Source organism: Nannospalax galili, unplaced genomic scaffold (assembly GCF_000622305.1).
Source record: "Nannospalax galili isolate Female #2095 unplaced genomic scaffold, S.galili_v1.0 scaffold50, whole genome shotgun sequence".
NCBI classification, from domain to species: domain Eukaryota; kingdom Metazoa; phylum Chordata; class Mammalia; order Rodentia; family Spalacidae; genus Nannospalax; species Nannospalax galili.
In genome coordinates this window covers 1,156,070-1,182,418 of record NW_008328749.1, presented here as the reverse complement: position 1 = coordinate 1,182,418, position 26,349 = coordinate 1,156,070, and the positions used below count along the sequence as shown (strand labels likewise).

Below are 26,349 nucleotides of genomic sequence, written 5' to 3'. Positions count from 1 at the left end.
GAGAAATAAAATATGTCTAGTAGAAACTGTGCTCTATCTAAATGGGACCATCAGAGACATCCTTGGTGTATGTATACCACATATTCCTATCTAGAAGTTCACTTTCTGGATATTTTTTTCTTTATAAAGCTTAGAGGATTTTAATATTTTGCTTTAGTATGTGGAGGTTTTCTTTTGATAGGTGACAAGTTTAGTTTTTGTGAATAAAAGTAAGATGGGACTTAGAGAGATGGCTCAGCAGTTAAGAACACTGACTGCTCTTGCAAAGGACCCAGGTTTGGTTCCCAGTCCCCACCTTGGCAGCTAACAACTGTCTAACTCCAGTTCCAGGGGATCTGACACCCTCCTCAAGCTAATGCAGATGTTGCACAAAGATGGTGCACCTATATAAATACAGGCAAAACACTCATATGTATAAAATAAAAATAAATATTTTTAAAAGTAAGATGGTATATTCATCCTGTTGACTACTAAGCTAATGTGAGTGGTTGAAAGCACATTTGCATGAATCAGTAATGCTACATAATGCGTAGTGGCAGCATATAGTATTGTCAAAGGATTATAACTAAATGACGCGTGCAAATATGTCTAGACAGAATGTGTTTTAGCACCAGTTTACTATGAAATTATAGTAACCAACACTGGAAGCATACTTTTCTCTGGAAGAAAAACTTCTAAGAGAGCTTTGCATATACAAAGGTACAATGTAAAAAAGAAAAAAAAAACAGTCTTTAGGCTCAGCAGTTAAGAGCACTTTCTGCTCTTCAGAGGACGTGAATTTGGTTCCCAGCACCCACATCAGGCAGCTCATAACCACCTATAACTCCAGCTATAAGGGATCCAATACCCTGTTCTGGCCTCTGAGAGGATGCAAACATGTGGCACACACACACATATACATAAAATTTTAAAAACCTGCAAACTGAAGGACTTTTTTAAAATTAGCCTGAACCCATTTGGTAATAAAATGCTCAAGTCTGTTTATGGACTTTGTGTTATTCAATATGAATATCCACTCATGTCCAACATTAATGTGCTTGATTGTGGAGTGTTGCCCCAGACCCTCCTAGTCTGTGTGATGGTCACCTGACTATGTTAAATTTTAAGTGGCTGGTGTCTCTTCAAAATACCATTTTTTACTGTTGTTTAAGAACAGACAGTATGCAAGGGAGAGTTAGAAAATTTGTTTAGTGTTTTTATTGTTATTTTAAGAACAGCCACTCATTTTCATTATGAGATTTGTCCTAGATCTAAAAACTCACGAGCTTTTCAGCTTCACTGATGTGATAAAAATCAATGCTGGATAGTGTTAATGCGGCATACACTTAAAATTCAGAGTCTAATTTGGTTTTCAGTGAGAAAAACTCTGTGTTGCTTGTTTCTGAAATAAGTATATTTGTTTCTTTTCATTAAAAACTTCTCAGTAACTAGCCTTAGCTTTGAAACACTTACTAATCAGAGTTAATATCTCTGCCTAGCTGGTTGTATTCCCAGCCCGGTTCACACTTAATCTCTATGTTAAGTGGAAAGAATCCTGGGAACCTCCCTTTCATTTATCCTTTTGGAAATCTTATTTTTAACAAGACTTTCCTTTCTTGGCTTGCATGACATTTTATCTTTCTTTTCCTTTCTTTTTGCCGTTTGCAAAGGCTCTTGGGAGGATTTGACAGATTTGGTGGAACAAATGCGTGATGATACAGAAGGTGCGTGCCACACCAACATCTTTCAGCCTTTCTTTTCTTTTCCTTTTATGCATTTTCTTTTTAATTTTCTAACCACCTTTTAATTGTTTTCCATAAGGAGTGTCAGATTTGGCAATAACTGAGAAGTCCCTGTGCTTGTGGCTCCAAGTAGAAGCGTGTTCATGTATATTCACAGTGCTCCTTAGGTTGTTTGTTAAAATGGTTAAAGGAATTTTTTTGGAAAATAAACAAATTTAAAAAGGATTTTCATTACTTGTTATTTTTTATTTGGCTTACTTTTTAATTGGTTTGTGTATTTGTAAATATCACAGCAGTCAAAATCAACAGTAATTTCTGAAAAGTATTAATAGTACAGCCCATTTTCAGAGTCTGTTGATTCTCTTATATCTTTGTTTCAGTGGGCTTATTTAGGTCAAGATCAATATGTCATACATCATTGTTTCTTTAAAATTTTTTTAGTTTGTTTATTTTTATGTTTATGTGTTTTGCCTCCATGTATATAAAGCACACCCATGTATGCAGTGTCTGCAGAGGCCAGAAGAGGGCATCAGATCCTATGGAACTGGAGTTAATGAACAGTTGTTAGCTGTGAGTAGGTGCTGGGAACTGAACCCGGGTCTTCTGCAAGAGCAGCCAGTGCTCCCACTGAGCCATGTCTCCATCCCCACCTCACTGTCCTTGAATATTCCTCTTTAGTCTTCTTTTTTTTATAACAGATTTATTGAGATATAGTTCACATACTACATAAAGACACCACTTTAAGCTATGCAGACTGGTTTAGTACATTCACAAAGTTGTGTACTTCCATCACCACTATCCAATTCTATAATACTTTCATCATCCTAAAAAGAAACCTCATACCCTCATTAACAGTCACTCCATTTCATTGTCTCCTAGTCCTTGGCAACCACCAGGCTCCCTTTTGTCTCTGTAGATTTGCCTATTCTGGACAGTCTACAGGTATGAAATATGTGTCCTTTTGTTCTTGGCTTCTTTCTCTTAACATCACAAGTTCTTCCATGTCATGGCTGAAAAATATCCTGTTGAAAGGACACACTACATTTTGTCTGTCCATATCAGTTGATAGATATTTGACCTGTTACTACTTTGGGACCGATTATAAAGAATGTTTGCATGAGCATGTATATAAAATTTTTATGTGTGCATAATGTTTCATACTGGGAAAATATCTGGGAATAGAATTCTAGCTAAAATGGTAAGTCAACATCTTTTAGATCTGCTAGACTATTGTCTAAAGCACCTGCACATATCTTGAATTATACTTTCTAGTTTCCTTTTTTTGTTTTGTTGATTTTTGTTTTTGGTTGGTTGGTTTGGTTTGTGGTGCTTGTTTTTGAAACACAGGCTCCTTTTAACTCAGACTGGCCTTAAACTCACCATGCAGCCACTGATGACCTTGGACTTCTGATTCTCCTGCCTGCATAGTTTCTGTCTTAAAAACTACTACTGCTACTACTATTATCATTGCCATCTGAATGAGTAAAGTGGTAGTTCATTGTAGCTTGGGTTTACATTTCCATAATGAGTAACTTTTACTTACTGGCCATTTGTTTTTCTTTTATGGAGAAATACCTATTCAAGTTCTTTGCTCTTCTTTTTTTATTGGTTTATCTGTCTTTTGTTGTTCAACTATAAGATGCTTTTATAGATTCTGAATAGCTCATTCTTCAGCTTGTGTTTTTACTTTTTTTTGATTTTTCTCCCTTCTTCCTCCCTTCTCTTTCTCCCCAACCCCCTCTCTCTCTTTTAACAGGGTCTTGCTGGGCTCAATCTCACTATATAGACTAGGCTGGCCTGGCACTCACAGAGATCCACCTGCCTCTACCTCCTGAGTGCTGAGATTAAAGATGTGTACCACTAGATTGTGTCATCTTTTTACTTTTTTGATTGTATTCTTTAAAGCACTGGTGATTTTGATTTTGTTTAATTTTAGTTTGTCTATTTTTTCTTGTTGTTGTTGCTTATGCTTTTGATATTGTATCTAAGAAAACATTGCCTATCCCAAGGTCACAAAAATTTGGACCTGTTTTTCTGAGTTTTGTAGTTTTAACTCTTGAGTTTTAGTCTCTGGTCTTTTTTGAGTTAATTTTTTATGAAGCTTTTTTAAATTATATGTATGCATGTTGATATATGTGCACACGCATGCAGGTGCTTATGGAGGCCAGAGGTGTCAGATCTCCTTGTTGTGGAAGATATAATTGGTTTTGAGCCACCTGATGTGGGAACTGGGCATCAAACTTGGGTCCTCTGCAAGAGTAGTATGTGCTCTTAACTCCTGCACTACTTCTCCAGCCCCAGCCTGAATTTTTTTTAATAATTCTTTTGCATGTGTATATCCAGTTATCTTAGCACCATTTGTTGAAACAAATGTTCTTTTCCAACTTGGTATCCTTTCAAACACCATTTGATCATAAGTGTATGGTGTTACCCTCAGTTCCAGTTCATGAATCTTCATGCCTATCTTTAAAGACAGCTCCACATTCTTGCTTGCTCTTGCTGTGTAATAAGTATTGGAATAAAAAATGTGAATTCTCCAACATTATTCTTTTTCAGAGGTGTTTTTTTAAATTTAATATTTACTTTATGCATATGAGTGTTTTGCCTGCATGTATATAAATGCACCCCTGCCATGCAGTGCCCACAGAGGCCAGAAAAGGATGTCAGATCTCCTGGAACTGGACTTATAGATGATTATTAAGCTGCCATGTGAGTGCTGGGACCCAAACCCAGGTCCTCTGCAAGAGCAGCCGGTGTCCTTAACCACGAAGCCATCTTTCCTCAGGACTGGTTTTGATTCTTCTGAGTCCCCCACAATCGTATATGTATTTTAGAATAAGCTTGCCAATATCTGCAAAAAGGACAGCTGGGAATTTGATAGGGATTGCTTTGAATCTATATATCAATTTGAGGCATATTGCCATCTTAGCGATATTAAATCATGTAATCTATAGATATTGGATGTCTATTTATTTTGATGTTTTAAAATTTCATTCCACAATATTTTGTTTTCAGTACACAAAATGTGTACGCCTTTTGTCAAGTTTATTTTTAAGTTTTCTTTTTGGTACTATCATAAGTGGAATTGTCTTTTTATTGTCATTTTAAAACTATTCATTGTTAATATGGTGCCTCCTTATCTAAAAAGAATACATTCCAAGACATCTGTGGATTCTCGAATTTGTAACAGGACTGAACCTTGTGTATACTATACCTTTTCTGTATGTGCTTACCAAAGAGAACATTCGATTTACAATTCAGCGTAGTAAGAGATTAACAAATAAATGATAATAAAGCATAATAATTATAACAGTATAAAATTATGTGACTGTGATCTCTATTTTACTATAAATCATAGCAAGCTCTGCATATTTTTTTCTTTCCTTATTAAGTTGAGAATGTTCACCTATTCACTAAAGGAAGCACTTTACAATTTAATATCTTTGGCATATCCAAAGTTTCATCATCACTATTCTTGTACTTTGGGGCCATTATCAAGTGAAATAATGGATGAACATAGTGATACTACAACAGTAGATCCAATAACTAAGACAGCTTCTAAGGGACTGACAGACATGTACCTCAGATGGGATGGAGATGGCTGGACAAAGGGATAGTTCACACTGTGGGCAAGAAAGAGGAGTAGTACAAGATGTCCTTAGCCTACACGGAAGAGCATGCAGTTTAAACTCATTTTTTCTGGAATTTTCCATTTAAGATTTTTAGACCATAGTTAACCTGCAGAAAGCAAAACCTCAGAAGAGGAGACTACCATATAATTAAGCCTTGTATATTGCTCTTGTGCCCTGCAACCTTGCAAATGAATTTGCAGTGACTACTTTCTATGTATTTATGGATTCTTTAGGGTCTTAAAAATCTAGAATATCATGTCCTCTGAAAATATGACTTTACCTCTTCCATTCCAATCCAGATGCTTTTGGTTTTTTCTCCTAATTATCCTTACCAGATTCACCTATACTGTGTTGTTTAGAAATGGCAAGAGTGGACATGTATATCTGGTTCCTGATCTTTAGGAAAGACTTCAGTCTTTCATCATTATATATTATATTAGATGGGAGGTTTTCCTAGTTGTCTTTTACCAGGTTAATTCTCTTGCTCTTCCCAGTTAGTTGAGTATAAAATTAAAAAAGTCTATTAGACATGTCAACTGCTTCATCTGCTTCTATTAAAATTATTATGTGTTCTTTATTAATTTGGTGTATTACATTGATTGACTTATGTATGTTGGGCCAACCTTGCATTCTGTTGTAAATCCTACTTTATTCTGTTAAAATTACTGTTGTTAGTTTACCAAGATTTTTGCATCTGTACTCTTACATGAGAAATATCATAGTGTAGGTCTTTTTGTATTTTTGGTCTCATAGAGTAAGTTGGGAAGCATCCTTCTCTTCTGTTTTGTGGAATAGTTTGTAAAAGATTGATGTTAATTCTTTAAATGGCTGATGGGCTTCAACAAAGAGGCCATTTGCTCCTGATCTTCTATGTGGGATTTTGTTTCTGTTCATTACTAATTCAGTATCTTTCTTGATACAGCCCTATTAAGGTCTTTTGTTTCTTAATAGTTTTAGTATTTTGTATTTTTCTAAGAAATTTTCCATTTTATCAATTATCTAATAATAGGTATACATTTAATTACATACATAATTACATCTGTAATAATTGGCATACATTTGCCTATAATATTCCCTTACAATTTTGTTTGTTTCTGGAAGGTCAGTGATACATACCACTGTTTCATATTTCATTTTATGGAGTCAATAATTTAAATCTTGTGCTGTTGGTCACACTAGCTAAATATTTGTTAGTGTTTTCTTGTTTTAAGGGAAGAAGGGGTTATTTGCAGTTAAAGTTTAGGAAAGGATAGAGTCTATCAAACCAAGGAGGGTAGGGCATTGTAGTATGAAGCAACTGGTCACATTACTTCTACAATCAGGAAGCCTGTTGTTTTTGAGTCAGGGTATTACCATGTAGCCCAGGCTAGCCTCAAGCTCATGATCCTTCTGCCTCAGCCTCCTGGGTGCTAGGATTATAGGCATGAATTTACGCCTGGCTTTAATAATGTTGATCTTATCAAAGAAACAGCTTTGGGTTTCATTGATTTTCCTCAACAAATTTTTTTTTCTTTTGCTAGTTTATTTCTTCTCTAATACTTGATTTCATTCCTTCTCAGACTTTCTACTAATGTATGTATCATTTGCCCTTGCTGAAACCAACTGTGGAATCATGGAATTATAAACATACTAGAGCTACGAGAACCATCTATGTCAGTTCCTCACAAATTTGAATATACCTGCAGATGGCTAGGATTCGTGCTTTCTGTTAAAAGTACAGAACCTGATTCACTAGTTCCACGAGCCTAAGCTTTCCCATTTCTAATAGCTTTCCTGTGATCTAATGCTGATGCTCCAGGACCATAGAGTTCAAAGGCCTAGTTTATTTGGTATCAGAGCCATTTGTGGAGTTTTCTGACTAGAGCATGGCCATTCCGCTATATCCATGGATCTTAATATGTTTCTCCCTAAAAGAATCAGTGCCATAGTGTGTCATTATGATTGAAATATAGTGTGTTGTTTGCACAGATAAAAGATTTACTGAGCAAGTCCAATCCTTTATTTCACACAGATTGATGATTCCTCCCTTAGAGTCACATAATATTTTAATTTACAAAAGTAGATAATTAATACCAAAGAGTAGTGAGTGGCATAAACTTTAAGGAAGAGCCTAAAATGTCATCCAAGGCTGTCTTGGATTATACTGTTATCAAGAAAAAGTAGCAATAAGGATAAATGGATTTATGATTAAATCTTCTTGACTACCATCTGTAACAGATTGCACCTCAGAGAAAGTGGTACTGAATTAACTTTCCTCCTAATTTCTGTGGACTAGAAATATATGTTTCTGAAATAGCATTGAGGTGTCTAGATAGATATGAATATAAGTAGATAGGTTATCTAAAGGTCTTAAAAGTTATTTGGGGTTAATAAAGATAGATAAAAAGTTTCTCATAATTATCATCACACTAGCTAAGTGATTATTTTAAGGATTTTTTAGTACTTGCACTTATTTCTTTAACTACCAAGGACAACTCATTCCATGCCTAATTTTATATTCTAAGGCAATTATAGCAAAAGTTCAAAATAGACTTATTTAGGAATTACTGATCTTCTATTATTCTCAATCTAAAGAAAGCTTTCCTTTCTGTATTGTCCTGTTAGTCATTGTTGTAATCTCTGTTAAGGCTCCTAAGTATCACTGAAAAGTCTCTGAGTAACAATTGCTTTGTTTCTTAGAAAACTTTTATTTTTCTCAGTTCCAGGAATTGAACCTAAATTTTCACACGTGCTAGGCAAGTGCTCTGTCCCTGAGCTACTTTCCCAGCCCTTTTATATTTTATTTTATTTTATTTTGATACCAGGTCTTGATAAGTTGCCCAGGCTAGTCTTGAATTCACTCCATAGCCCAGGAAGACTCTGACTTTATAATCCACCTGCCTCAGTTTCTGAGTAGCTGGGATCATATACTTATACCACCAGCCCATCAAGATAAAACTTGATTTTTCAATAATTAGGAAATCCTGCAAAGTAACTGTCTCACATAGATCATTTTTACCATATCAGACATACCCACTATAAGTTAACCTACTAAGTATGAGTATGACATTAAATATACCTGTATTCCCTGTAGTTTCCATATATTTCAAGGTTTTGTTGTGTAAACATTACTTGTTGCTCCATAGGGAGATGAAGTGAGGTCTTGGTCGAGTGATTGGATTTCAGTGCGGTTTGACTCACCATCATTCTAAGTTGTGTGACTTTGGGCTCACATTATTATTATAATTAGGTAGTTATATTAATTTCACAAATTAATGGATTTTACTGTGGTCTTTGTATCATGTTTGGGGCCATATCTACCTTCCCTGCCCCTTTCTTTGACCTTCCCACACCTATCCTCTTGCCTATTTTTTTAATTGATTTTATTTACTGATGATTCTTTTAAACATTATTTTTATTTTATGTGTATGCGTGTATTGCCTGCATGTATGTGAGTGCACTGGTGTCGTGCAGTACCACAGAGGTCAGAAGAGGGCTTCAGATTCCCCCAGAACTGGAGTTAAGGATGGTTCGTAGCCACTAGGAATCGAACTCGGGTCCTCTGCAAGAACAGTCAGTGCTTTTTTTTTTTTTTCTTTTTGGTTTTTTTGAGACAGGGTCTCCCTGTAGCCCCAGCTGTGCTGGAATTTACTATGTAGACCAGGCTGCCCTTGAACTCACAGAGATCTGCCTGCCTCTGCCTCCTGAGTGCTGGAATTAAAGGCGTGCTCCACCACGCCTGGCAAGAACAGTCAGTGCTCTTAACCACTGAGCCATCTCTCCAGCCCCTCAGGCCACATTTTTAGTTTTAGTTTCCATTTAAGAAAGAAAATAGTTCTCTTCCTATGTCTGGCTAATTTCACTTAACAGAATAACCTCCAAAACCATCTGTTTTCCTACACATGACATGATTTCACTCTTCTTTATTGTTAAAATTCCATTGTGCATATACCATACTTTTTTAGCCATTTGGGCTCACTTTTGTTATCACTATTAACCAGTCGCACTGTTCTGTGATTTGTACCAAAATAAACCTGTGAAATAACAGTCCTGAAGAGATAGAGTCACGTGCTCTTAAAAGAACTTTGGCTTGGAAACCAACCAAAGTAGCATGTTAGTGTACCTATGATCACTTTCTCATATCTCTGTTGTCCATGGCTTTTGCAGTATCCCCCCATCAAGGTGATTTGTACCACCATACAATTAATCATCAAAACTAGAAATCACTCTCCATTCTTCCATTTCTCTCACATCCGAATGATTATGGAGTCCTGAAAGGCTGTCATTCTACCTCAGAATGCCTCAAAACTGACTTTCTTACATATTGCACCTGCTGCTGTAGACCCCTTGTTCCTTATAGCACTAAGGTCATGTAGCCTTTCAATCCCATCTTCCCAAAAGATGCTAGAGTAACCTCTAAAATTCAAAGCTGTAACATCATACCTTGTGTTAAAATCTTCATGTCTTTAAGATAAAGACCATTCTTAATTCTTTAGTAATCACGCCCTTGCCTCTTTATCTTATTTCCAACATTATTCATTTACATAATAAACTCCTAACATTCTTTCCCTTCCATTTTTCTGAGCGTACCACTTTTCTTTCATGCTCTTTTGCCCTTACCTAGTATATCCCATTCATTCTCCCTCACAGCTTTGCTCCTCCCCCCTCATTTATCTGACAAATGTGTTTTGACCTTTGAGGTTGAACTCAAAAGTCTAATCTCCTAAGAACTTACAGACATACCTACCCTTAAATCAGAAGCAAAAGTAGGAGTCATGTCAGTTACTTCTCTCCTATGTATATTCCCTTAGTGACCTGTGTTCTTACTGCAATGTAGTTGCAGTACATTTTAAACTTTCCCATAAAAGTACACCAAATAGGGCTGGAGACATGGCTCAGCCCTTAAAAGCATTGGCTGATCTTGCAGAGGACTAGGGTTCAGTTCCCAGTACCCACAGTGTAGCTAACAATCATTGGTAACTCTAGTTCTAAGGGATCCAATGCCCTCTTCTGGCCTTCATGGACATTGCATGCATGGATACACTTACATGTAGGCAAAACACTCTTATACACAAAATAAAAATAAATAAATCCAAAAAAATGTGGGTTTTTTGTCTTTTGAGACAGAGTCTCCCAGTAGCCACAGATGGCCTGTAACTCACAACATAGACCATTCTGGCTTAGATCTCACAAAGATCTGCCTGCCTCTGCTTTCCAAGTGCTGGGACTAAAGGCATACACTACCACACCTGACTTCAAAAAATATTTTAGGGACTGGAGAGATGGCACAGCAGTCAAGAGCACTGGCTGCTCTTGCAGCAGACTTGGGTTCAATTCCCAGTACCCACATGGCAGCTAATAACCATCCATAACTCCAATTCCAACACCCTCTTCTGACTTCTGCGGGCATTGCACAACATGGGTGTGCTTACATGTGTGCAGGCAATGTGCTCATATACATAAAATAAAAGCAATAAAATATTTTTTCTTAATTTTAAACAAGTACCAAATGGCAGAGGAAGTCATATTATACATACAGCTTGCCTGAAACCCTATATTGATGTTGTATCTACTATCTTGGCCTTAAAAATATGAACAATTTACATTTGATTCCATTGAATGGATATTTTTGTTTAATATAAAGCATTTGAATTATTTGTCCTAGTGGCTGGAGAGATGTCTCAGTGAGCAGGACCTTGACTTATCTTCACATAGATGGAACTGGTCAAAGAAAGGAGCCAGGGACTCATCCCAAGCCCATGTGACCCCTGAAGAACAGATCATCAAATGACCTTAAGAGTAAAAATAAATTGGTTTAATTGGGCCAACCATGTGGTCTTAAACACCCAAAATGAAATTATAACCAAAGATTAAAGGGGTCAATATAATTTTTTAAGAGTCCGTATGCATAGCTAAAGGCTACATAACAAGAAACAATGCCAGACAGGAGATACCTTCCTTTGAGTTGTTGGCCAGGATGGCCCAAGAGACTCCCAGACAGTAACCCAGCATAGAACTGGGAAAATGAACAGCAGACCCCAATCTTATCTAAAGGAATGTTGGCAGCTGATTGCTGCTAGATGAGGAAGAGCTGATCTTCCTAAAACAAGGGACTCTAGATAGGCTGACTAGACTCAGTGGATGGACTTGCATTGGGGAATGGCTGGGAGCACTGACAACACAGTAGACAGTAACAGAGATGACAGATGACAGGGTATATGGGCTCCAGTGGCCGGGGGGGGGGGGGAGCTTTGGGATGCAGGTATAAAGATGAGTAAGATTGTTTGGGATGTTTTATATGAAATACACAAAAAAAATCAATTAAAAAAAAAAAGACCCCTGGCTGTTCTTGCAGAAGACCTGGGTTTGAATCCCAGCACCCACATGGCAGCTAACAACTGTCCATGATGCCAGTTCCAGGGGATCCAAAGGCCTCTTCTGTCCTCCATGGGCATTGCACAACACGGGTACACTTATATACATGCAGGCAATACATGCATACACATAAAATAAAATAATAAATAAGTAAAAATTTAAATTATTTGTCCTGTAATAAAATTGATCTTTGTCCAAGTTGATAGTACCTGTCCTGAAATGTCAGGTTATTACTGTGCATTGCCCTCATCTGTTCTACAGAAGTTCTTATTAATGAAGTTTGATAAGTGAGAAGTACTTTGGTGGCATGGTCTATTACTCTGTATTCCTAGCACTAAACCCAAGGACTAAAGTATAATAGATGTTCACTGTTGAAATGGTAATTGCATGAAAGTTCACTATTGAAATAACATGTTAAATGTTAGCACTGTGAAAATTTTTGAATGTTAATTGTTTTTCTCTTAGGAAAAATGCAACTAATGGTGCTGTGAACATTATGCTTTTGTTTCTGTTGAGCACAGAATGCTAGACAACACTCTCACTGAGCTGCACCCTCATCCCAAAAGTCATGCATATTTTTTAAAAATATTTTTCTTTGTGTTGTTAAAAGTATGCTGCAATTGTTTGCCTCAGTAAATTCCCACCCTTTCTGCACTCCCGTGTAGCCAGCAGCCATATCTGTACAAAGCTTTAGCTGCTTCTCTGATGTCCCTCTGTGCCGTCAACTCACTGCAGTCCTTTTTGGAGTACAGATTCACTCTGAAACATCATTTATACTTGAATACAATTCAAAGCAAGTAATAAACTGAATAGAAAAATTTCATATTATATAACAAGTTAATGATTTAATCTTTATTAGTAGCTACCATCACAAAAATAGAAAAAATATTTGGGTACTATTTTCAGTAGTTTGCATAGCACTAACCAGAAAATATAATTAAAATTTAATTCCCACACTGACAATACTCTTTATCAGGAAAATCTTGATTAAAAATAAAAATTGAGGGGCTAGAGAAATGGCTCAGTGGTTAAGAACACTGGCTGTTCTTGCAGAAGACCTGGGTTCAAATCCCAGCACTCACATGGTAGCTAACAACTGTCTGTAACTCCAGTTCCAGAGGATCGGACACCCTCTTCTGTCCTCTGCGGGCATTGCACAACATGGATGCACTTAGGTTCATGCAAGCAATATACTCATACACATAAAATCAGAATTGAATGCTACTTACTTTAACTTTGTTTTAACAATGAGAAAGAAATACATTCATATATATTATACATATATATATATATATATATATATATATGTCTTTTTTAGACAGGGTTTCCCTGTAGCCACAGCTGGCCTGGATTCACTATGGAGACTAGACTGGTCTTGAACTCACAGAGATCCTCTTGCCTCTGCCTCCCCAGTGACGGAACTAAAGGTATGCACCACCACGCCCAGCTTACATTCATATTTTTAAGCTCTGTGTCAAATAGTCAAACTCTCCTGAATTTTGTTTATTTTTTTAATATCTATTATTTTTATTTTATGTGTATGAGTGTATTGCCCATGTGTATGTAAGTGCACCCGTGTTGTGCAGTGCCCATGGAAGTCAGAAAAGGGCATCAGATTTGCCCAGAACTGGACTTACAGACAGTTGTTAGCTGCCATGTGGGTGCTGGGAACTGAACCTGAGTCCTCTGCAAGAGCAGCCAATGCTTTTAACCACTGAACCTTCTCCCTAGCCCCTGATTTGTGTTTGTTTAGACTAATAGTTTTTCCAGAGGAAGGGAAGCTTTATTTGTTTGTTTTTGTCTTCTAGGGACATTTATTGATACCCAGAGATAGCTTTGGTTGTCAGGATTGGAGGCTACTGACACCTGAGACACTCTGACTTAATTCATAGAATAGGATTATATAGTTCAAAAAGTCAGTGGTGGTGCTAAGGTTGAGAGCAGCGTTTGGGTTGTTTCGGGGGAGGATGGGATTTGGGTTTTGTGTGTATACTTTTGAAGAAAATATGTTCTAAAGAATGAGTTGATTGCTTATATTTGGCACAGGTTACTTTAATAGGTTCTGGCACCCTGGGAATGAAGTCTAAGGTGACAGGACTTTAATTCCAGCAGGCCCTAGTTAATCTTTGTGTAGCTCAAGTATCCCAGTCCCAAATCAGAATTCCTTTTTTAAATTTTTTTATTGAATTTTTGTGTATTTCATACATAAAATCATCTTGATACCACCCATGCCCCTTCCACTTTGGCCCCCTTCCATAGCCCCCACCCCCACTGGAGTTAATACATTCTGTCATTTGTGATAAGGCCTATTATGTAAAGTTAGTGTCCTGAGACATCCCTCAGTGCAAGTTCATCCACCAGGATTTAGTCTGCCTATCTAGAGTCTCTCCCTTCAAGAAGATCAGCTCTTCCTCACCCATCAGTAATCAGCTGCCAATAATTCTTTGACTAAGATTGGGGCTTGATGTTCATTTCCACAGTTCTGTGCTGGGTTTTTGTCTGCTTAAGTTTGTATGGGTCTTGTGTATGATGACACCATTGCTGTAGGTTTGTATGAGAAGGGTCCCTGGCGGCAGTAGAACTATTTCTGTATGGTAATGCACCTCCTCCCTGGCTCTTACAATCTTTCTGCCCCCTCTTCTACAATGGTCCCTGAGCCCTGGGTGGGTGGACCTCAATATGGGATACCCATCCAAGGACCCACACTCTGCAGACTCTTATTCTCTCCATTTTGGCCATTTGTGACCTTTTGTATTCCTGGTCCTCTATTGCATGAGGAAGCTTCATTGATGAGAATTGAAAGATGCATTAGTGGTCTCTTCATCCCTTGAGTCTTAGGTGTAGAGGTTGCATCCTAAATTTACCACTTAGACCTGGAAAATTCACAGACAATCTGTGTGTGTGACCAGTTGTGGAACTCTGTAATTATCTCTGTCTCTTGAAAAAGAAGCTTCTTTGGGGGATGATGACTGGGATACATATCTATAAATTTAAGGATCCATATTTTTCACATTGTAAGACATTACATTTATCTGGGGATGTGACAGCCCTGGAATTTTCTCTAAGATCTATGACCTCTCCAGCTATGTGTATTTGGCTGAGTTTACAGTGCCACACATGAGTTTCCTCCTATTGAGTGGTCTTTAAGTCCAATTAGGTAGCTGTTGATTACCCCCAAGATAAAAGTGCCACTACTGCACCAATGTTCTTTTATGTGAAGGAGGATTGTTAATTCATGACCAGCCTGAGCTACATAGTAAAGCACTGTCCTCAAAACTTTATAAGGTAGTTACAATATTACCTAAGAGAATGTTGCAATAAATCAAGATTTACATTGTTAGGGCTGTAAGTCTGTGAATATTTGGTTTTTTGTTTTTGTTGTGTTTTCTGTTTTTTTGTTTGTTTGTTTGTTTTGTTTTGTTGAGACAGAGTCTCCCTGTAGCCCCAGCTGGCCTGGAACTCACTATGTAGACTAGGCTGGCCTTAAACTCACAGAGATCTGCCTGCCTCTGCCTCCCTAGTGCTGGGTCTTTGAACTTGATGTAAGTTAGTTAAAGCTTTGGCTATTTTGCTCTGTTAACTATGAAGGCAGGTATAAATAAAAACATAGTATGAAAAAAAGTACTTGACAATTTCCATAAAATAATCCCCATTTTGTGTTAAGTGGATTATTTGTATGATGGAAGTATGGTTTTATTAAGACTTTCATCTTCAGCAGAGGTGAAATGTTTCATAGAGCTCTAGGCAGTTTTTAGTCATCAGTTATGTAGGTTATAGTGAGCAAGAACATAGGCTGGAGTTGGACAGAGGCATTCTGGACTCCGGTTCTGTTATTGATTAGTGTGCTTTGAGCAGCTGCATAGCTCATTACAAGAAGCAGTTAAGACCACAATTAAATGAATGTGGTAGTACATGCCTGTAATCACAACACTCTGAAGGCTGAGGCTGAAGGATTGCTTGAAGTTCTAATGAAACTTTGGTGGGTGGGTACAGGGGCCGGGGTGGTGACCACAATTATAAAAAGTAAACAATGCCTAGACTCTTCTGAATTATGCCAAATAAAATGGGGTCCTGGGTCCCTTTTCTCAAGTAGTTTATCTCACTAAGATAAACTGACACTGTATGCTGAGTTTTGCAATGCCAGGAGTTAGGTTCTCATACCAATAATGCTAATATTTAATTCACTAATAATGAGGATTGGTATAAATACTAATCAAAAAAATCATATACTTGGAGGTACTTGCATAAGCACTTTATCCCTTTTTCCTACATTGGCTCTATCTTGAACACTTCATAAGCTGTCCAACAAGGGGGCAGGTGACTGTAGAAGCTGAGCCTGGTGCCAGTGTGACATAGTAGTAAGCTTTGGCAGGTGACCAGATAGGTTGGTAGCAGAGCTATATTTAAGGCTTAGGGATTTTTAAAGGGAAATTGACATCTTTTTTCCACAGCAAGTACACAGCCAGGAAGAACATAACCAAAACTAATAGTATGGTGCCACTTCCTTGGCTCATGACAAGTCACTAGCAGTCCTTCCCACAGCTGCTTTTATGCCATCAGTGCAAACATCAAATTGGTGAAATTACACTGTGCTTCATATTGAATCTTCCACTAACCAAATTCATCCTCTTGCTCTTCCCACAGATCCTAATTATCTCATGGCTAACGAGCGCATGAACCTGATGAACATGGCCAAGCTTTCGATCAAGGGCTTGATTGAATCAGCTCTGAACCTGGGACGGACTCTGGACTCTGACTATGCACCTCTCCAGCAGTTCTTCGTGGTGATGGAACACTGTCTGAAGCATGGCTTGAAAGGTGGGCTATGGGCCTCAAAATGTAAACGTGCAGCAGGTTCCTAGCAACACATAGCCAAAAAGAAAACATTCTCTGTGGATTCGTAATATTAAAGTGCACCAGGCATGGTGGCCCATACATTTAACCCCAGCACTTGGGAGGCAGAGACAGGTGAATCTCTGTGAGTTCGAGGCCAGCCTGGTCTACCTAGTGAGTCCCAGGACAGCTGGGGCTACAAGGAGACCCTGTCTCAAAAAAGACAGAAAAAAATTAAAGTGTGGGTATGTTGGTGCATGCCTTTCAACCCAACACTTGAGAGGCAGAGTCAGGTGTATCCCTGTGAGTTCAAGGCTAGCTAGCCAGTGTTAGATAGTAAGACCCGCTCTCAAAAAAATGTTTTATAAATATTAATGGAATGCAACCTGTATGGGAGCAGAGTTATGGTTGGCTTAAAGAATTTATAGAACTTAAAAAGCACACGTCATTGGATATTAGAGTTGAAATGGCCACTATAAATAATTAAATCCAAGATAGCAGCTCTATTTGACTGACTAGGAAATAGGCCTGCCTAGAATGGAATGTGACTTCCCAAAGTCACGCTGCAAGTTGGGGCAGAACAGGGACTGGGCTCAGCTTTCCTGCCTCTTGCTTCATGGCCCTTCTCGCTTAACCAGTTTTAAGGCAGACCTTGGTTTTCCTCACCCTTGCACACCCTCCCTTCTCAATATTCAGTTTTTCATGGTACTGTTTTCTTCATTAATACCACATGATCTTAAGTACTAAATTATTAAAATGTATCATTATATTATTATATTATAGGACTAGATTACAAATTCTTCTTGAAAGAGGAAAGAACTGAATCTTGGAAGTACACCATTTTTTATTTATTTTTTTTTGTATTTTTTTGTCTTTTTTGAGACAATATCTCCTTGTAGCCCCAGCTGTCCTAGAACTCAGTGTGTAGACCAGGCTGGCCTCGAACTCCCAAAGATCCACCTGCCTCTGCCTCCCAAGTGCTGGGATTAAAGGTGTGTGCCACCATGCCTGGCTATTTTTTTAAATTTTATCTATTCCAAAACCTTAATTTTTTGCATGTGTATGTGGTATGTGTACGTGTGTGTATGAATGTGCATATGTATATGGGTGCACATGTGCCCATTTGTACCTGTGTGCAAAGGTGTGTGAAGGCCAGAGGTTGGTATCGAGGGTCTTCCTATTTCATTTTCCATTTTATTTACTGAGTCAGGGTCTTTGGCTGAACCTGAAGCTCACTGATTCTTTTTAATAAATATTTTTGTTGAGCTTTTGTAATTTCATACAACAGTTCTTAATCAAATTTAGACCCCTTCCCCGCCCATGTTAAGTCCTATCCATTCAGGCATTTGTACCCAGATGTCCTGCAGGGTAAATTAATCCTCTAGAGTCTAATCAGCCCATCTAGGCATACTTTCCCCCACCCAGCAGCAGTTAGTCTCTAATAGTTCTCAGTCTAGTGCCAGCCTGTCACCCATTTCTCTCCCCTCTGGGCTCTTGTTTAATTGAGTTGGTGTGTGTCCTGTGCTCAATGCCACCATTGCCGCAAGTTCACATATGTAAGCTTCCAGTGGCCTGAAAGCCTCTGCCTTCCCTGTGTTCATGAACCAGCCCTGGCTCTTACAGTCTTTCTGCCCCCTCTTCCAAAATGGTCCCTGAGCCATGGGTGGGTGAGGTTCCATATAGGAGTCCTATCTTACACTCTGCAGTCTCTTATTCTTTAAAACTTGGTCAACTGTGGCCTTCTGTGTGCATCACACTCTGTTGTATAAGGAAGCTTTACTGATGAGAGTTGAAGGATGCATTAGTTTTCTCTCTACCCCTAGTTCTGCTATGTTCCGTGAGCCTTACTTGTAGAGATTCAACTGTTGATGTGTCACCTAGTACTGGGCATCTCTCAGATGTACTTCTCTGTGTCTGATCAGATGTACAGTTCTTCAGTAGCCTCCATCTGTTGCAAAAAAAAGCTTCTTTGAAGAGTGGTATACAGCATGCTTGTCTGTAAATATAAGGATCAATATTTATCATATAGTAAGAAATTTTGTCTAGAGATATGAAAGAAATAGGGTTTTCCTAGGATCTGTGTCCTCTCCTGCCATATGTATTTGGCTGAGTTTACAATGCCACCCATGAGTTCACTCCCATTGAGAGGGCTTTAAGTCCAGTTACATAGCTGTTGATTGCCCCCAGATAACAGTGCTACTACTGCACCAATAGAGGTAATTTGCCATGTTGGTCATTATGGTTATTAGGCTTTAGGGCTGGGTTGAACGATTGATTGGTTTTCTCTCTTGCAGTATGCATATCATCATCTAGCATTATGATAGCCAAACTTCAGTTAGAAGGCTTCCAGGTCAGTTCCTGCTCCATTGCTTCAAATCCTGTATCCAAAGTATGTCCTGTCTTCAGCAAGAGGTTTCATCTACAAGTTCTGGGAATAACCAAGGTGCTTGGCAGTAGCCTGTGTTATTTGGGTAGTCTCCTGGACCACCCTCACCAATTACTCAAAAGGAGGTCTCTTCTGTCTTGCTAAGTAGCTCCCAGGTATACATATACACTAATGTTCAGACAGTGTATGTGCATTTCTCACAGGGTTTCAAGGACATCACATTTCCCTCTAGGTTTCCTAGCCCCACAAGATTCATTCATCTCTACTCTTTTTTCTCCCATCTGGCCTCCCTCCTCCCTCACTAGTCCCAGCAGCCCCATTATCCCCACCCCCCATAACACCCATCTCCCACCATTTTCCCTCTCCTGATTTCCCTCCCCACAACACACACACACCATGGCCCCTTGCATGTCCTTCCCTCCTTTCCTCCCTACCAAACACTCCCACTTTCCTCACCTCCCTCTGGTAACATCTGTTTCCTACTATCCTCATTTTGGTTTCTTTCTTTTCCTTTACCTCCATGTATCCTTTCCATTTTCCTGGCTCCTGATGTTACATCAGAGTTTATATATTCACATATATAAGGAATTGGTGCTACAATCCACAAATGAGGGAGAACATACATCGCTTGCTTTTCTGCATTTGTGTTACTTCACTTAGTACAACACTCTGTAGTTACATCCATTTACCTACAAATTTCATAATTTCATCTCTTCTTACTGCTGAGTAGAACTCCATTGTGTAGATTTACCACACTTTTATTATCCATTCGTCAGTTGAGGGACATTTAGGTTGTTTCCATTTCTTAGCTATTGTGGAGAGAGCAGTAACAAACATGGATGAACCAGTATCTCTACAGTAGGATGAGTCCTTTGGGTACATGCCAAGGAGTGGTATCACTGGATCATATGGTAGGTTCATTTTTAGTTTTTTGAGGGCTCACCTACCTGCTTTCCATAGTGGTTGTACAAGTTTGCATTTCCACCAGCAGTGAATGAACATTTCTCTTTTCCACATCCTTTCTAGCATTTGGAGTCTTTCATTCTCTTGATCTTTGCCAATCTGACTGGGGTAAGATGGAATCTTGAAGTGGTTTTTTATCTGCATTTCTCTACTTACTAAGGATGTTGAGCACTTTTTAAGGTGCTTCTTAGCTATTTTTATTTCTTCATTTGAGAACTCTCTGTTCAGGTCTAGTGCCCATCTTTTTATTGGGCCATTTATTTTCTTATTTCTTTGTTTTTGAGTTCTTTCTATATTCTGGATATGAATCCTGTCGGATGTGTAGCTTGTGAATGTTTTCTCCCACTCAGTGGGTTTCCTCTTTCCTTCCTTGGTTGTTTCTTTTGCTGTACAGAAGCTTTGCAATGTAATGAGGTCCCACTTATTGATTGTTGATCTCACCTGTTTACCTAATCTAACTGGTCAGCTTGCCCCAAGGATTCCACATCTGTCTCCTTCCTGAGTGCTGGGAGTACAAGCCAGCCACCATACCTACTTGGCTGTTATGTGAGCTCTGGGGATCAGAATTCTGGTTCTAACACTTGCGTGGCAAGCATTTTATCAACTGATTGATCTCTTTAGCCCACATGAATAATTTTTAAACTAATTGCCTAGAATTAGATCCCTGGAAAGGATGTTGAAGACTGTGTATATATTTGAGAGAGAGAGAAAGAGAGAGAGAGAGAATTTGCACATGGCATGCAAGTATATGCATACCTCTGTGTGTATGTAGTGAAGGGATATTTATGTTGAAAGAATTTTTAAAATACTGTTTTTTTCTGTTGTCTTAGCCAAGAAAACTTTTCTTGGACAAAATAAATCCTTCTGGGGGCCTCTAGAACTGGTAGAAAAACTTGTTCCAGAAGCGGCAGAGATAACAGCAAGTGTCAAAGACCTTCCAGGACTTAAGTAAGTCTCAGGTTAAATTCTGTTTCTCTCCTTGGAGAAGGGTGTTAAAGATAATGTTCACAAGCATTTTTAGAACAATACAAATTCATCATGTTACAATTAGATACTGTTAGGACAGAACGGGCTCGTATTCTTTTTAAACAAATGTGTCCTTGAAGGATACTGGTCTAAGGGAGGTTGGCTTCATGTTACAAATAGCAAGCATTTCCTCTTTATTAAGAGCACTTGTTAGAATCAGTTAGCAAATCTTAAATTTGGCTTTTGGAGATAATATACCTGACTTACTTAGGAAAAAATTCTCTTCCATGGGGTTTCAAAGCCAAAAATAAAATAAAAAGTTGTCAAATGAGATTCAAGAACCTACAGCCTGCTTTCAAATTTGGAGGAAAAAGTAGTGATCAGCTTCCTACATGAGACTGGTTTAATTTTACTTGAATAAAGGCTTTCTGTGTCCACAGTAGTGGTTGGCTACTTATATAACCCACTCTAAACTTAGGAAAATTTATCAGTACTAAGCTGAACTTTCTAGGTGGGCCAAACAGTGTTCTCTTTTTCAAACTACAGCTAATTAATTAATTAATTGTGAGAACATGTCTTCCAAATACACCCCTTGGTCTCACTGTCCCACACACAATTGCTTGTGTAGGAATGGGAACAGGGAATATGAGGAGGGTCGTAGTGCTGTACTGTGAGACCATTGGCAAGAGCACATGAATCTTTCCATGCTGGCCTCTGCCCTGCCTTTTGCTCTGTTCTTAGTTATTTGCTTTCTGTGTTCTTGTAGGACACCAGTAGGCAGAGGAAGAGCCTGGCTACGTTTGGCATTAATGCAAAAGAAACTTTCTGAATATATGAAAGCTTTGATCAATAAGAAGGAACTTCTCAGGTATGAACACCTCCTGGAACTTTCTTTCCTTGATGTGTCTATACAAAGTTGAACCATATAAATTTACCATTTGTATAGGTCAAAAACAATTGATGCAAACCAGTTTCATTAATACTTTGTACCACACCTCATACACTCATAGTGTCAAAAAGATGTTTTATACAATGCGTGTTGTATCTGTCACTGTGGCATATTGTGGTCCTTTGCAAGTAAGCCAAAACTTACACCTACAGAAAACAAGGAAGGATTATGATCCGTTAGCCTACCTAATAAGACAAGAAGTTGACATGTAACATTCAATTCATATAGACCATGCCATAAAAATATTTTCACATGTATCATGAGTTTGCGTGAGCTGCATAGCAAAACCCTGTCTAAACACACACACACACACACACACACACACACACACACACACACCACACACACACGCGCAGAATATATGCATAACACTAAAAGTAAAGGTGGAACTGGAGAGATGGCTCAGCAGTTCAAAGTACTTGCTGATCTTGCAGAGGACTGGGGTTTGGCTCCCAGCACCCAAGTGGCAGCTCACAACCATCTGTAAATCTAGTTCTGTGGAATCCAACACCCTCTTCTGACCTCCTCAGGCACACATTTGGTGTACAAGCATACATGCAAGCAAAATATTCATACACATAAAAAACATAAATAAATAGAGCCAGGCGTGGTGGTGCATGCCTGTCATCCCAGCACTCGGGAGGCAGAGGCAGGCAGATATCTGAATTCGAGGCCACTCTGGCCTACAAAGTGAGTTCCAGGCCAGCTGGGGCTACAGGGAGACCCTATTTCAAAAAGACAAAAGAAAAGGAAAAAAAAAAAAATATATATATATATATCCTTACTTAAAAGGCAACCCAGAGAGTGAAAGGAGATGTTTATAATATTAATTACTATTATACATGTTCAAAGGATGGACATAAAGAAGTCTACCAATCTAGTGAAGAAAATGCAAAAAAAAAAAGTTAGGAAAATGGACACAAAATTTAAGATTCGGAAAAGAGCAACTTTTTAATTTTTTTTTTGCTTCGGTTTTTTTTTTTCTTTTGTTTTGGGTTTTTTGTTTTTGTGTTTTTTGAGACAGGGTCTCCCTGTAATCCCAGCTGGCCTGGAAATCACTATGTAGACCAGGCTTGCCTCAAACTCACAGAGATCTGCCTGCCTCTGCCTCCCAAATGCTGGAATTAAAGGCATGTGTCACCTTGCCTGGCAGAAAGAGCAACTTTAAGTGACTAGTAATCATATAAAAAGATGCCTAACTTCACTAACCATTATTTAATACATACAAAAACAAGGTGGGCCAGCAAGATAACAAGGTAAAGATGCTTGCTGCTAAGCCCAATGAATGGAGTTCAAACCCTGGAACCCACATGATAGAAGGAGAAAACAAACTCCTGAAAATTGTCCTCTGGCCTCCACACTGTGGCACCTATTCACCCACTCTCACATTAAATAAATAAATGTAACGAAACAAGGTAATATTGCTGCATACCCACAAAATGGCCAAAATGAAAGGACAGATAATACCAAGTATTGGCCAGTTGTAGTGATGCACACCTGCAATCCCAGCATTTGTGAGGCAGAGGCAAGAGGATTGCTGCAAGTTTCAGACCAGCCTGGATTAACTGTCTCAAAAAAACAAATACAAATGTTGGTGAGGACATGAAGTAATTTTCTACTGATGGGAGAGTTAATTGGCCCAGAAATTTTGAAAAACTATTTGGTATTATAAGTACATCTTATACATCTTATTTTTAAAATATTTTATTTATTATTTTTATTTATGTGTATGAGTGTATTGCCTGCATGTGTTTAAGTGCACTTGTGTTGTGCAATGCCTGCAGAGATCAGAAGAACCCGTTAGATCCCCTAGAACTGGAGTTACAGATGGTTGTTAGCTGCCATGTGAGTACTGGAAATCAAACCCGAGTCCTCTGTAAAAGCAGTCTGTGCTCTCAACCACTGAGCCATCTCTCCAGCTCCACCTTATGCATCTTATGATGATACCATGATCCAGGTCATCATAGCCAAGAGAAATGCAGTATGTCCAATAAAACATGAAATGTTCATAGTGTATCATTGTTTGTAATCCACTCAAATGTTCTCTATACAACAATGCATCTGGTATTTGAGCATGGTGGGACATGCCTACAGTCCCAGTACTCAAGAGGTAGAAGCAGAAGAATCAGAAGTTTAAGGTCATCCTAATCTACTTATCAAGTTCAAGGCCATTTTGGGCTACAAGATAGCCTGTCTCAAACAAATGTGTGTGTGTGTGTGTGTGTGTGTGTGTGTGTGTGTGTGTGTGTGTGCACATTTTCTAGGCCATTAAAATTAACTAAAGAAATTCAAAAATGGCCTCATAGAAGTAACACGTAAAGAATATGTGATAGAAAACTTAAAGTGAGGTTTTTGTTAGCAATTGCTCTGCAGGTCTTCATGGAACATTGTTTTGGTACTGCTACAGCTACATACACTGTTGATTATTAGTTTCTTCCTAAGAAATGATCAAAACAGGAGAATGACAAATGATGCATTCAACAGAACTTTCTTATTTCCACAGGGCTCAACTTTATAAAAGTCAAGCCTTGAGGTAGTGTAGGGTTTATTGTTCAGCCTGTAGGTTGCTGCAGGGAATGTCCTCTAGTTCCACCCATTTATCCCTCTCTCTTCCAACTCTCAGTTACTCTGATCATTTCCTATATCCCTGGTTTTGCCTTTTCTAGAATGCTAGGCAATTGGAATCATAAGTGTGCTGATGTTTCATTTAGTAATATACAGAAGTTTTTATCCATGTTTTTTATGTCTTGAGAGCTCATTTTTCAGTTCTAGATAATAATTCATTATATATGTACCACTGTTTATTCATCTTAGTTGTTTTCAGTTTGGGGCAGTTATAAATAGAGCTGCTATTAGCACCCATTTATAGGTTTCTGTATGAATGTCAGCTTGATTCATCTCCTTAGGTAAATACTAAAAAACAATTGTTGGCTCATACAGTAAGAATATGTCACTGGGTTTTCTGTGTTTAGGTAATATTTAATTATTAGGTAGTATTTAATTATGCCTTAAAACTTTAAAACCGGGGCTGGAGAGATGGCTCAGCAGTTAAGAACACTGGTTGTTCTTGCAGAAGACCCGGTTTCGAATCCCAGCACCCATATGGCAGCTAACAACTGTCTGTAATTCCAGTCCCAGGGGATCTGACCTCCGCACGTATTGCACAACATGGATGCACTTACCTACATGTAAGCAATGCACGCATACACATAAAACTTAAAAAATTATAAATAAATAAAATTTTTTACAAAAGTTTTACAAAAAAAAAACAAAACAAAAACAAAAAACTTTAAAATCTTCTTCAGAGTATTATACATGTTGTTTTGTAGGCAAATGGGGTACCTGGGTGTGGCTCAGCAGTAGAAGCTTGCCTAATTCATTAAGATCTAAGTTCAGGGGCTGGAGAGATCGCTCAGTGGTTAAGAGCACTGGCTGCTCCTGCAGAGGATCCAGGTGTGATTCCCAGCACCTACATGGCAGCTAACAACCATCTGTAGCTCCAGTTCCAGGGGATCCAATGGCTTCTTCTGACCTCTCCAGGCATTGCACTTACATGTATTGCAGGTAAAACACTCAAACACATAAAATAAAAATAATTTGTTTAAAAAAAAAATCTAGGTTTGGTCCCTAGCAGCACTTGTTTCTAGATAAATACATTTTTAAATTCATATTTTAAGATGTTTATTCACTCATTGAAGGAATGTGCTTAAGTAAAATTAGAAGAAATGAATTTTTTCATCAAAACAATTTTAGATACATAAAAGATTATCAATTGGGCTGGAGAGATGGCTCAGTGGTTAAGAACACTGGTTGTTCTTGCAGAAGACCCAGGTTTGAAGCCCAGCACCCACATTGCAGCTAACAACTGCCTGTAACTCCAGTTCCAGGGGATCCAGTGGCCTCTTCTGTTCTCTGTGGGCATTGCACGACACAGGCGCACTTACCTACATGCAGGCAATACACTCGTACACATAAAAAAAAAAAAAAAAAAAAAAGATTATAGAATTGTCCCATGTTGCATCATAAATAGAGATATGTCAGAAAAATCTGAATATTTACTGCAGCCACAATGTTTTCCAGATCCCTCTTTTTTTCACCCAGACCATCTATTATCTAAAGAGTCTATTAGTGTATTTATTACTAAAAATGCTTTATCAAAACCTTTTTTAAAAGTACTATCAGAGTGGGACTGGAGTTGTCTTAGCAGTTAAGAGCACTAACTGCTCTTGCACAGGACCCAGGTTCAGTTCCCAGCACCCACATGGCAGCTAACAACCATCTCTAACTCCCGTTCCAGGGAATCTGATGCCCTCTTCTGACTTCCTAGGGCATTGCATGACACAGGTGCACTTACTGACATGCAGGCAACAAATTCATACACATAAAGTTTTTTTAAAAAGTTCTGTCAAGAGATGACCTTTTTTTTTTTTTAGGTTCATTTGCAGTTTTTTTTTTTAATTTTTAAAAATGATTTATTTAATAACAACATACTTAGAAGAAGCATATCATTACAACACAATTGACATATTCAATAATGTTTTCCTC

At 38.3% G+C, this 26,349-nt stretch overlaps 1 protein-coding gene across 10 annotated transcripts in view; it reads left to right on the top strand.

The window, feature by feature from the left end:
• Positions 1-26,349, top strand: part of Rufy3 (RUN and FYVE domain containing 3) — a 96,103-nt gene that overhangs the window by 34,512 nt on the left and 35,242 nt on the right. For 9 of the 10 annotated variants that reach the window (XR_003848890.1, XM_008829336.3, XM_029561733.1 and 6 more), the window contains exons 2-4: positions 16,352-16,525; positions 20,720-20,837; positions 21,622-21,723. Coding sequence is in view for 9 of the 10 variants with exons in the window: in XM_008829336.3 (XP_008827558.1) it covers positions 16,352-16,525; positions 20,720-20,837; positions 21,622-21,723 (394 nt within the window). In the remaining variant the exon portion in view is untranslated. Of the gene's footprint in view, positions 1-1,649; positions 1,704-16,351; positions 16,526-20,719; positions 20,838-21,621; positions 21,724-26,349 lie in introns of all 10 variants that reach the window. The other variant, XM_008829324.2, reaches the window with a different exon arrangement.